The sequence below is a fragment of the Tachyglossus aculeatus genome, chromosome 21 (assembly GCF_015852505.1).
Source record: "Tachyglossus aculeatus isolate mTacAcu1 chromosome 21, mTacAcu1.pri, whole genome shotgun sequence".
Taxonomy (NCBI): domain Eukaryota; kingdom Metazoa; phylum Chordata; class Mammalia; order Monotremata; family Tachyglossidae; genus Tachyglossus; species Tachyglossus aculeatus.
Genome location: NC_052086.1, coordinates 52,313,859 through 52,326,012, shown reverse-complemented (window position 1 = coordinate 52,326,012; position 12,154 = coordinate 52,313,859). Strand labels below are relative to the sequence as shown.

The 12,154-nt window shown below is 49.3% G+C and overlaps 1 protein-coding gene and 1 non-coding gene across 2 annotated transcripts in view; one reads left to right on the top strand and one right to left on the bottom strand.

Annotated features, from left to right (window-relative positions):
• The window catches only part of LOC119942830 (Grid2 interacting protein), a 74,211-nt gene extending 72,939 nt beyond the window's left edge, over window positions 1-1,272 (top strand). The window contains 1 exon segment of the mRNA XM_038763807.1: window positions 627-1,272. Within this exon segment, the coding sequence (XP_038619735.1) occupies window positions 627-698 (72 nt within the window). The 3' untranslated portion in view covers window positions 699-1,272.
• A 7,473-nt stretch (window positions 1,273-8,745) lies between these two features.
• LOC119943175 lies at window positions 8,746-8,883 on the bottom strand. Its single transcript, XR_005455645.1, has one exon. It is a non-coding gene; the product is annotated as a small nucleolar RNA SNORA7 (small nucleolar RNA).
• Between the last annotated feature and the right edge of the window lie 3,271 nt (window positions 8,884-12,154).

Genomic DNA, 12,154 nt, shown 5'->3' with positions numbered 1-12,154 from the left:
ACAATAAACCAGAGACATTCCCTGCCCGCAACCAGCTTAAAATCTAGAGGGGCAATCACACCCTAAGAGTTCTGTAATAATAATAATTACTGGGTGTTTGTTGAGCACTTACTATCAATCAGTGGTATTTATTGAGCACTTACTGTGAGCAGAGCACTGTACTACGTGCTTGGGAGAGTACAGAGTTGGTAGACATGTTCCCAGCCCACAAGGAGCTTACAGTCTAGAGCTTACTATGTGCCGAGCTCTGTGCTAAGCACTTGAGTTATACAATACAATCAGACCAGACACAGTCTCTGTCCTACATGGGGCTCACAGTCTAAGTGGAAGGGACAAAAGGTACTGAATCCCCATTTTTACAGATGAGGAAACTGAGGCACAGAGAATTTAAGTGACTTGGCTAAGGACGTACAGCAGGCAAGGGGTGGACCTGGGATCATTCATTCATTCATTCAGTCGTATTTACTGAGCACTTACTGTGTGCACAGCACTGTACTAAGCGCTTGGGAAGTACAAGTTGGGATCAGAACCCAGGGCTCTTTGTTCCCAGGCCTGGAATCTTTCCAAGCACTAGGCCAGGCCCATCACCACAGCCCGGGTGCCAGGCTTTGCTTCTCTCCTCACAGCGGGCATTCAGCGATGTGCAGGTCTGCGAGAGCCAGCGCAGCCCCAGGATGGCCTCTCCGCTGGCATGGTGATTGGCGATTGACGTGGCGGACACAAGGGACGCAGTCGACGCCTCAAACGTGGCCGGCCAAGTGCAAAATGGGCCCTACCGCTCTGGAGTTTTCTCGCTGCCGCTGTCATCCATTCACCGCTCAGAAAGCAGTCCTCAGGAGAAGGGGTTTGGTTCTCGGGTTTGGGGAAACAGCTGGAGTGGGAGGGCCCAGGGCTCAAAGGACGAGAGCAGCAGCAACCACAAACCCCACAGCCCCAGCGGGCCCAAGATGACAAAACCGAGACGCATCAGCTTCAGTTCGACGGTAGCACCCTCGGCCTTAGCGTTTCAGGCCCAGGTGTTCATGGCTGTCGAGGCTCCTGAGCAATCCCCCCCACCCCGCTGCCTTCCTTGCCCATTTTGGAATTTGTCTGCCAGATGATGCTTTAGTTTCTCGGGGTCATCCTGGACTTTGTGGACAGACCGGGGAGCCGGCACGGAGCTCCGTCCTGGGGCTCGGGGCCTGTAACTGAGGGGGTCCCAGCTGTGGATCCCCCCCGACCCTGTTGGCTCATAGCCTGGAACAGATAAAAATAATAACAATAATAATAATAACTATGGTATTTGTTAAGTGCTTACTATATGCCAAGCACTGCACTAAGCACTGGAGTAGATACAAGATAATCAGGTCCCACATGGGGCTCACAGACTAAGTAGGAGGGAAAATAGGTATTGAATCCCCATTTTGCAAATGAGGCTCAGAGAAATGAAATGACTTGCCCAAGGTCACACAGCAGGTAAGTGACAGAGTGGGGATTAGAACCCAGGTCTTCTGACACCCAGGCCCGTGTTTTATCCACTAGGCCATACGGACCAACAGATGAGAGAGTTAGTCCGGCTGACCTGGACTTAACCAGAGAAGAAGGTCCACGGAAGCTGAAGTGGTAAATCACAGCTCATGTTCTGGTCCCCTGCGGGCCGAGACATGCAGCCTCTGCTTGGAGAGGAGTGGGGGTGTCTCTGGCCCTCCACTGGGAATGGGGTCAAGACACATCCAAGTTTGAAAACAGATTAAGCCTTCTCCACAGGCGTGGAGGTTGCCCAAAGCCGCCAAGCCAGAGGGGTTTTTGTTAGGGTGTTTGTTGAGCGCTTACTACGTGCCAGATGCTGTTCTAAGCACTGGGGTAGATACAGGGTAATCAGATTGGACACAGTCCATGTCCCACATGAAGCTCACAGTAATCCCCATTTTACAGATGAGGTAACTGAAGCCCAGAGAAGTGAAGTGACTTGCCCAACATCACACAGCAGACAAGTGGTGGAGCCGGGACTAGAACCCAGGTCCTTCTGACTTCCTGGTTGTGCTCTATCCACTAGGCCAAGTCTATGGTCCCGGCTCCAGGGTGGCTCCTCTTTCTTCCCCAAGCCCTGACCGCACAGCTGCAGGATCCATATCTGTCAATGAAGGGCCCCCAGAGGGGAGACAGTTCAGCAGATTGATGGACTGGTTTCCAGGTTCCCACACCTTCCCTGCTGGATGCTGCCCTCCTCCCACCCTCCTGACCGCTCTTCAGAGAGGATTGGCCGTGCTCTGACATCCATCGTTCACTCAGCTAGATCCCAGAGCACTGGTTGATCAATCAATCAATCAATCAACGGTATCTATTGAGCACTTACTGTGTGCAGAGCATTGTACTAAGCCTTTGGGAGAATATGACAGAGTTTGGTAGGAGCTATACTTGGGGATCTTCCTCCTAAAAACAGTACTGATGGTGGTATTTTTCAGTGCTCGCTCTATGCCAAGCATTGTGCTAAGTGCTGGGGTTGATACCAGATCATCAGGCCAGGCAGAGTCCCTGTCTCACCCAGGGCTCACAGTCTGAATAAGAGGGTGAACGGGTCCTGAGTTCCCATTTTATAGTTGAGGAAACTGAGGCTCAAAGAAGTATAGTGACTTTTCCGAGGTCACCCCAACAGGCACGTGCCAGAGGTGGGATTAGAATCCACATCTTCTGCTTTGTACTTTACCAAGTATGGCTCTGCACACAATAAGCACTCAATAAATACAGTTGAATAAATGAAAGAATGAATGACTCCCAGGGCGGCCCAGCTTCTGCCACCGCCACCTCGCCAACCATCACTTACCCACCAGGTCAGGATCAGTGGTCATTTTAAGTGATACTACAGGGCTAGGAGCCTGGTTTATGGCCACTGCTCCTCAACCTGGTGATGGGCTGTCTGGCTGGAGACGGAACATTCTCGCCTCCAGAGGAGAATGTGGCTAATAGTTGCTGAAGTAGGATAAATAAGTGAGCACCCCTTAAAATGAAATTCACCCCGTGTGAATAGGTCCCAGCTTGTCACTGAGAGTGCAGAGATGCAAGTCAATTCATCGTATTGATCCTGAAAGTATCCTGAAAGAAGACATAGTTCACTTCCCTGCATAGACTGTAAGCTCCTTGTGGGCAGGGATCGCACCTGCCGGCTCTCTTGGATTGCACTCTCCCAAGAGCTCAGTACAGTGCTCTGCACGTAGTAAGTGCTCAGTAAATACCACTGATTGGTCGAATGATTGATTAATTCCAGGTAAGCATGAGAGATCTTTGGGATTCTGCACATCCCCTGAGGCACTAGGAGTCGCTCGAGTGATTTTCCTGGGAGAGAGTCGTTATTTCCTACTTCTTGGCAAGGCCGGGCCTCAGGGCTGTGGGATCACTGGCTGGTGCTTCCCTTACACAGAAGACCTCATGAGTATCTGATGTCTCTTCGTTTCAAGGAATTTGGTTTTTAACCTTCCAGATTTGGAAAGCGATGTAAATTTCTTTGTTCTCGATTCGGTAACCGTCCCTGCCAGTAGTTCCTAGCATTGTACTAAGTGGTTTCCAGGTCTGTTTTCCCTTGGTCTTTCTCCGTCTTCTTGAGTTGATTTAGTAGGAAAACACATAGTTCCTACAGTATTATCTATTCACATTTTTTAAACGCGTCTATCTCGGATCTGAAAATGACTGAGGTTATTTTGAAACTATCACGGATGGAAGATACTGTACATAGACTTGGCTACTTGTGGTAACTTTACAGAAGAGCTAGAGCTGCAATTTGTTTGGATTTTTTTTTCCAGAGGGTATTTTTATTTGAAAACTTTAAAAGGATCCTTAGCTGCCGCACCAGGGCCCAGGTCTTTAATAACAGTCCGTTCTGTGTCCTCCCCTCTTGGCTCCCCGAAACTTACGTCATATCTCCCAAATAAAGTTGTTGGCTTCTGTCTCCATTCTGAAAATCAGAGTGAAACTTGGCTCTTTGATGCTCCTGGGGCGGGGGGATTTGAATCACAATGAGGGGCTGAGAGCAGATGGATGCCAGATCCTCTGCAATCCAGCTGCTGCCTCAGTCAGTCAGTCAATCAATCATATTTATTGAGCACTTACTATGTGCAGAGCATTGCACAAAGTGCTTGGGAGAGTACAATAGAATAATAAACAGACATATTGCCTGCCTATAACGAGGTGACAGTCTAGAGGGGGAGACTGACAGTAATAGAAATAAAGTACAGATATGTACTTCAGTGCTGAGGGGCTGGGTTGGGAGATGAATAAAGGGAGCAAATCAGAGTGACGCAGAAGTGAGTGGAAGAGGAGGAAAGGAGTTCTTAGTCAGGGAAGACCTCTTGGAGGAGATATGCCCTCCGTAAGGCTTTGAAGGTGGGGAGAGTAATTGTTGGGTATGAGGAGGGCATTCCAGTCCAGAGGCAGGACATGGGCAAGAGGTCAGTGGTGAGATAGACTAGATAGCTTCAGCAGCTGTGTCTCTCCAATCTCTGCTGTTATTTCCTTAAGGAACAAGGGGCAAGTGTCTTGAGGGTTCTGCCTCTACCCTCCAAAGGTCAGATAAGTTTACTTATTAAACTTATCTGAAGAGAAGTCAGTGGCGGCAGTGGAGCAGAACTGAGTCTCTCGCTATTTTAATGTCAGGGCAGAGGGAAGAGAAACTCAAGCAGATCTCCACAGCAATTGGGGTTGGGCTGGTAATAAATAGGGGTGGGGTAAGCAAGGGAGCAGAGTAGGATTGGCACAATGATGGAGAAATGAAAGGTCTGGAGAGGCCCAATGACGATGTGAAGGAGAGGCTACCCTCCAGAGGGTGCCAGGGACCTTTCAGGAAGACTAACTTGGTCTGCTAGCTGCCTTCCCTGGAAGCAGAAGTACTCCTCCTCTGGTTTGGGAGGAGGAGGAAGAGGATGAGGGGGAGGAAGAGAGGGAGAAAGAGGTTGGGGGAGGAAGAGGCAGAGGAGGAGGAAGAGGTGGGAGAGGAGGAAGAAGGGGAGGAGGGAAAAGTGGAAGAGGAGGGAAAGGAGTGGAAGGAAGAGGAGGAGGAGGAAGAGGTTGGGGGAGGACTGAAGCTGGAGGGAGGGGAGGAAGAAGGGGAGAAAAAGGAGGATGAGAGGAAGGGAGACATGGAAGAGGAGCCTGGGAGAGGGGAGGATTGAAGAAAGGAGGACTAGACTGAATGACTTCACACTGAATGAAATCAGCCCTAACTGATTTCTGTCTTCATTAGTCAAGGATTATAGGCTCTGTCTCTTTCCCGCACACCCACCCGCCGAGTGATATTTTAAAAAGCATGTTAAGGATCTCTACTACCTCCTGCCTGTCCACCCCAGCTACCCCTTTCAGAGCCTCCTGTGGCCTGGGAAAATAGAGTTCATTGAAATGAAAGGGAAATTAGTTTCAGGCTCTCCCATTTGAAACACCAAAAGGAGCTCTCTGCCAGCCCCTTCACTCGGATCGGACTTCCTTCTCAGAACAGCCAGGCAAATCTTCTCATGCCAGGCCACAGTAGTAGTAATGGAAGGAGGAATAGTAGTAGGAGGAGTATAGGACTAGTAGTAATAGTAATAGTAGCAGTACTAGTAGTAATAGTGGAAATAGTATTTGTGGTATTTGTTAAGTGTTCCCTTTGTACCAAGAACCATACTAAATACTGCGGTGGAGAAATAATCTAATCAGACACAATCCCTTTTCCACATGGGTCTCACAGTCTTAGGGAGAGGGAGAATGGGTATTTCATCCGATTTTACAGTTGAGAATACTGAAGCTTGACCAAGATCACACAACAGACAAATGACAAAGCTGGTACTAGAACCCAAGTAGTGAATAGTAACAGCAGTGAATGCCCACTGGTTGCAAAGCACTCAGGAAATGGAAAAGAACCACAGTCCACATTCCTCGTCGACAAAGAAAGCAGAGGCAACTGGAGGGAAGGAATTTAAGGCACCACTCCAAGGGCACAAAGTGGCTGAGTCTAGCGTGCACCAGGTCTTCCAGCTCTCACCCAGAACACCTCAGGTTGTAAAGAAGGACAAGAATCTGGGCCGGCTTCAGTAAGTAAGGTAAGCGGTTGACTGAGGGCTGCTCACGACAGGGGCCGATGCGTGCTTCCTGACTTGCTAAAGGTGGCTGCCTCTTGGGTTATTCCAGATGGTTCCCGATACACAGTCCCCATCAAATGACCACCACGTAGAAGGAACATCCCCACAGCCTCTCCTTCTGTCATGGTGTGTGACAGCCATCGTTGTTTTATTTTCAGTGCACTCCCCATCATCCCTTACTCTGTTTCCTCAAACAAAAGTCCCTGAACCTGGGCTCTTTGAGAAGCAGCCTGTGGCTGAGGGGGACTTGGCACTGTGCCTGGTGAAACCGGGCAGCCAGAGCGATTTCCTCCTTGGGATGAGCCCAGGGCCACGGACTGGTTCATGGAGCAGTGTGACCCAGCTTTCTGGCATCACCATCACTGTGATCTGCGAGGTGCCTGCCCTGCTGTCCCCACAACGGTGATCCCTGATTCTGGAGCTCGGTAGGCAGTTGGTTCAAGCTGGGCCTTGGGGTTTGAGAAGCAGGCTGACCATGGGGACTGCTCCCCTCATTGGACCACTGCTACTTCTGATAGGTGTGTACCCGTCACATTCACACTTTGTGACTCTGCCTACCCGTGGTCTCAGATCTTCCTTCTGAAGGAAGGGGCTCGATGGCTTCAAGTTTTGAGACTCATTGGTTCCCATGAACTCCTTAGGGATGTTCCATCTTTCACAGCCCGTACCTCCACTCCTGGAGATGAATAGTTCAGGGGTCTTCCTTCACAGGGAGGGGTCCATGTCCCCAGAAGCAACGATCCAGTGGGCCGGTGACATTCCTCCCAGCCCTGTGAGGGCTTCTCAAGGAGCTTTTCTGGGTGCTCGTGTCCAGTTCGTGTCCGTGTCATCATCATCAATCGTATTTATTGAGCGCGTACTGTGTGCAGAGCACTGTACTAAGCGCTTGGGAAGTACAAATTGGCAACATATAGAGACAGTCCCTACCCAACAGTGGGCTCACAGTCTAAAAGGGGGAGACAAAACCAAACATACTAACAAAATAAAATAAATAGAATAGATATGTACAAGTAAAATAAATAAATAAATAAATAGAGTAATAAATATGTGTCCTGGGCTCTATCTTTTTATGGTATTTGTTAAGCGCTTATTATGTGCCAGGCACTGTACTAAGTGCTGGGGTAGATTCATTCATTCATTCAATCGTATTTATTGAGTGCTTACCGTGGGCAAAGATACACAGTACAAAATAATCAGATTGGACACAGTCCCTGTCCCACATGGGGCTCACAGTCTTAATCCCCACTTTTTACAGGTGAGGTAACTGAGGCACAGAGAAGTTAAGTCACTTTCCCAAGGTCACACAGCAGACAAGTGATGTAGCCGGGATTATCTTCAGTCCTTTCTCCCCTTTCCTGGAGAGAACAGAATAAGGACACATACACGCAGCTACTTATACCTCCGACCCTCCATGAGTGCCCACCCTGCTCCCCATTTGACAGATGAGGTGATTGATGCCCAGAAGTGAAGTGATTTGCCCAAGGTCTCCCAGCAGACAAGTGGCAGAGCAGGATTAGAATCCAGGTCCTTCTGACTCCCGGGCCCGTGCTCTAGCCATTAGGCATGCTGAACTGGGGAAATAGTTTCATTGCCACTGGGCCAAGGAAACCACTGGTGGAGAATTCCTGGAGCTTATCAGCATTTGGATGGTTGGGGGGTGGGGGGATGTTAAGAAGATTTGAACAGCACATAGCTTTAATTCTATTTGTTCTGATGATTTTGACACCTGTCTCCTTGCTTTGTTTTGTTGCCTGTCTCTCCCTTCTAGACTGTGAGCCCGTTGGTGAGTAGGGACCATCTCTATATGTTGCCGACTTGTACTTCCCAAGCGCTTAGAACTGTGCTCTGCACACAGTAAGCGCTCAATAAATATGATTGAATGAATGAACGAATGAACAACAAGTGTCTGACCCTCAGGAGCCCTCTGGCTCCTATCAGCCAACTAGAAGCTAGTTCGAGGCCTTAGAGGCTAAGAGGCAGGGCCAGGCCTTCAAAGGACACATCCACCTCAAATGGGCTCTGCTCATTGGCTCTGCCGTCCTCTGTACTGCCCTTCAGAAATAGTAATAACATAGCAATAATAATAATTGTGGTATTTGTTAAGCACTTACTACGTGCCAGGCACCGTACTAAGTGCTGGGGTAAATACGAGGTAATTGAGGTGGCTCTCTTGACCTCTCCCCTACAACTCCTCCAATCCCCAACTGTCCCCGAGGGCTCCAGAGCATTTACTTGTCCAAGTTGATTTCTGGTGGACAGTTCAGCCTCTGCCCTTGGCTCCGCCAGCACAGAGAGAGGCCGCGCCTGATTCCAAATGGGGAAGATGACTTTGAAATCCAATAAATACAAGGATTAACTTTAAATCAGTCCTTCTCCCACCTCCTTTTTCTCCTCCCCTCCCCCTTGCCTGTTCCTCTTCAGTCCTTTCCTCCCACTGGTCTTGTCTTATACTGTCGAGTCGTCTCTGTCCCATAGCGACGCCATGGACACATCTCCCCCAGAACGCCCCACCTCCATCTGCAATCTTTCTGGCAGTGGATCCTAGAGTTTCCTTGGTAAAAATATGGAAGTGTTTTACCGTTGCCTCCTTCTGCGCTGTAAACCTGAGTCTCCACACTAGACTCTCTCCCATGCCGCTGCTGCCCAGCACAGGGGAGTGTTGACTTGTAGCAGATTGCCTTCCACTCGCTAGCCACTGCCCAAGCTAGGAATGGAAGGGGTATACCTCTGCTCGACTCTCCCTCCCATAGCCGAGTCTGGTAGAGTACTGGAAACTCTCCAGGTGCGACCCTGAGAGGGGCTGCCACTGCTACCTTGTTGAAAACCAGTGGGCTCTAGAAGAGGCACATAATCAGTCAGCCACTTCAGGAAAGAAGCCTCCGTCTATTACTTCTAGAACCAAACGAGCCATTTCAGAGCTGTGTTTGAAGGCTCCGAGTGTGATGACTCTCCCACTTGGGCCTCCCACCCTCAGTTACATCCACAAGAAGCTTCTCCATAGAGAAGCAGCGTGGTCTAGTGGATAGAGCCTGGGCCCAGGAGTCAGAAGACCTGGGTTCTAATCCCAACTCCTCCACTTGCCTGCTCTGTGACCTTGGGCAAGCCACTTGGCTCCTCTGTGCCTCAGTTTCTTCATCTGTAATATGTAGATTAAGAACATGTTCTCCCCCCCTCTTAGACTGTGAGCCCCATGTGGAACAAGAACTGCATCCTATCTGATTATCTTTTGTCAATCAATCAGTGGTATTTACTGAATGCTTACTATGTGCAGAGCACTGTACTAAAGCACTTGGGGGAGTACAATACAACAGAATTATTAGACACATTCCCTGTCCATAATGAGCTTCCCCTAGCATTTTTCATTCATTTATTGAGCACTTACTGTGTGCAGAGCACTGTACTAAGTGCTTGGAAGAGTACGATAAAACAATAGACACATTCCCTGCCTGCAAAGAGCTTACAGTCTAGAGGACTTTCCTTCCCTAAGTCCCAGACAGCCAGCTGTTAGCTCTCGGCCTGGCACCCCTTTCTTCTTTTTTGAAATGGTATTTGTTAAGCTCTTACTATGAACCAGGCACTGTACTAAGTGCTGGAATAGATACAAACTAATCCGGTTGAACACAGCCCATGTCCCACATGGGACTCACCAACTTCATCCCCATTCTTCCGATGAGGTAACGGAGGCACAGAGAAGTTAAGTGACTTGCCCTAGGTCACACAGCAGACAAGTGGCAGAGCCAGGATTAGAACCCAAGTCCTTCTGACTCTCAAGTCCATGCTCTGTCCACTAGGCCATGGCTGCTTCTCCAAAACAATTAAAAAAGAACCAACCCCTGCTGTGCTCCGGCTGGTAGAAGCTTCTGGGTCAGTAGTGGGAAAAGACCCAGAGTTTCCAGGGAGTGTGGGCCCACATGGGCCCTGGGTGGTAGTAATAATAATACTAATAATGGCATTTGTTAAGCACTTACTATGTGCAAAGCACTGTTCTAAGCACTGGGAGGGTACAAGGTGATCCAGTTGTCCCACGTGGGGCTCGCAGTCATCATCTCCATTTTACAGATGAGGTAACTGAGGCTCCAAGAAGTTAAGTGACTTTCCCAAGGTCACACAGCAGACATTTGGCGGAGCCGGGATTCGAACCCACGACCTCTGACTCGAAAGCCCGTGCTCTTTCCACTGAGCCACGCTGCTTCTAGTAGTCCTTGGTAGTAGTCCTTGGGATCAAATATTGATTCTGTCCGAATCTGCATCCTTGGAGAAACAGCATCCAGGAGCATGAGTGATTTTAACAGAGAACCCTTGGCATACATGCATGTTCTGCCCATTACAGAACACAATCAGTCTTCTATTCAATCAACAATCTGTCAATCAAGATGATTCATTGAGCACCTACTCTGTGCAGAGCACTGTACTAAGGGTTTGGAAAAGTACAACAGAGCAGGTACGTACCATCCCTATTCTGGCCTCCTCCTCCTGGGCAGGGATCCTGTCTACCAGCTCTATTGTGAGCCCGTTGTTGGGTAGGGACCATCTCTATATGTTGCCAACTTGTACTTCCCAAGCGCTTAGTACAGTGCTCTGCACACAGTAAGCGCTCAATAAATACGATTGAATGAATGAATGTCTACCGCCTCCACCACTTGCCCGTTGTGTGATAGGCAAGTCATTTAACTTCTCTGCCTCAGTTTCCTCATCTGTAAAATGGGGATCATCATCATCATCATCATCATCAATCGTATTTATTGAGCGCTTACTATGTGCAGAGCACTGTACTAAGCGCTTGGGAAGTACAAATTGGCAACATATAGAGACAGTCTCTACCCAACAGTGGGCTCACAGTCTAAAAGGGGGAGACAGACAACAAAACCAAACATACTAACAAAATAAAATAAGTAGAATAGATATGTACAAGTAAAATAAATAAATAAATAAATAGAGTAATAAATATGTACAAACATATATACATATATACAGGTGCTGTGGGGAAGGGAAGGAGGTAAGATGGGGGAATGGAGAGGGGAACGAGGGGGAGAGGAAGGAAGGGGCTCAGTCTGGGAAGGCCTCCTGGAGGAGGTGAGCTCTCAGTATTAAAGCCTTTTCCCTCCTACTTAGACTGTGAGCCCTCTGTGGAACAGGGACTGTGCCCAACATGATTACCATGTACCTACACCAGGGTTTAAAACAGTATGGATACACTGCCAGAACAATTGCAGATGGAGAGTGGGGCGTTCTGGGAGAGATATGTCCATGGAGTCGCTATGGGTCAGGGGCGACTCGACAGCATAAGACGAGACAAGACCAGCATTTAACAAAAACCATTATCGCAACACACTTTTCCAAGTGCTTAGTACAGTCCTCTGCACACAGTAAACACTCGATCCTCGGTTGACAGATTGGCATTCTCGTGAGCCCTGCCCAGACACCAGTGTCTAGGAGGGAAAAGCCCCATCCTACAGGCAGCAGACCCGAGCTTGAGAGGCAGCAGAGCTCGTTGTTGGGTAGGGACCGTCTCTATATGTTGCCGACTTGTACTTCCCAAGTGCTTAGTATAGTGCTCTGCACACAGTAAGCGCTCAATAAATACGATTGAATGAATGAATGAACGAACCCGAGCTTGAATTGATCTCCCAGGAATGGGGATGCTCTGCACCGAGTCACCCCGGCCTGGCAGTGCACTTGGAGAGACGGCAAGTGGGGAGGATGGGAGGACAGAATAGTGCCTCCTTGAAACCTCAGCCCTGCAGTGGGCATTGCTGGGCCCTGCCCCCTCGGGCTTACCAGAGTCAAATCGATCGATCGATTGATCGACTATGGTCCGTGGCTGAGTAAGGGCTGGGAGGGTCCAACTGTTTAGAGGAAGCAAGCCGTACCGGGGGTCCTCTGACCTCAACCCCAAGAGACACCCTGGTGCTCGGGGCCTGGTTGGCGAAAGATGCAGGGCGTCAACCTCAGCCGGAGAGAGGGCCCCGGCAGCTGGACGCAGCACCTTGCGAGGACAAAGGCGGCATTGGTGAATTGTCCGGGACCTTCTGGTACCGAGACCGAAGGGCTGGGAGGGGGCGGGAGTGAGA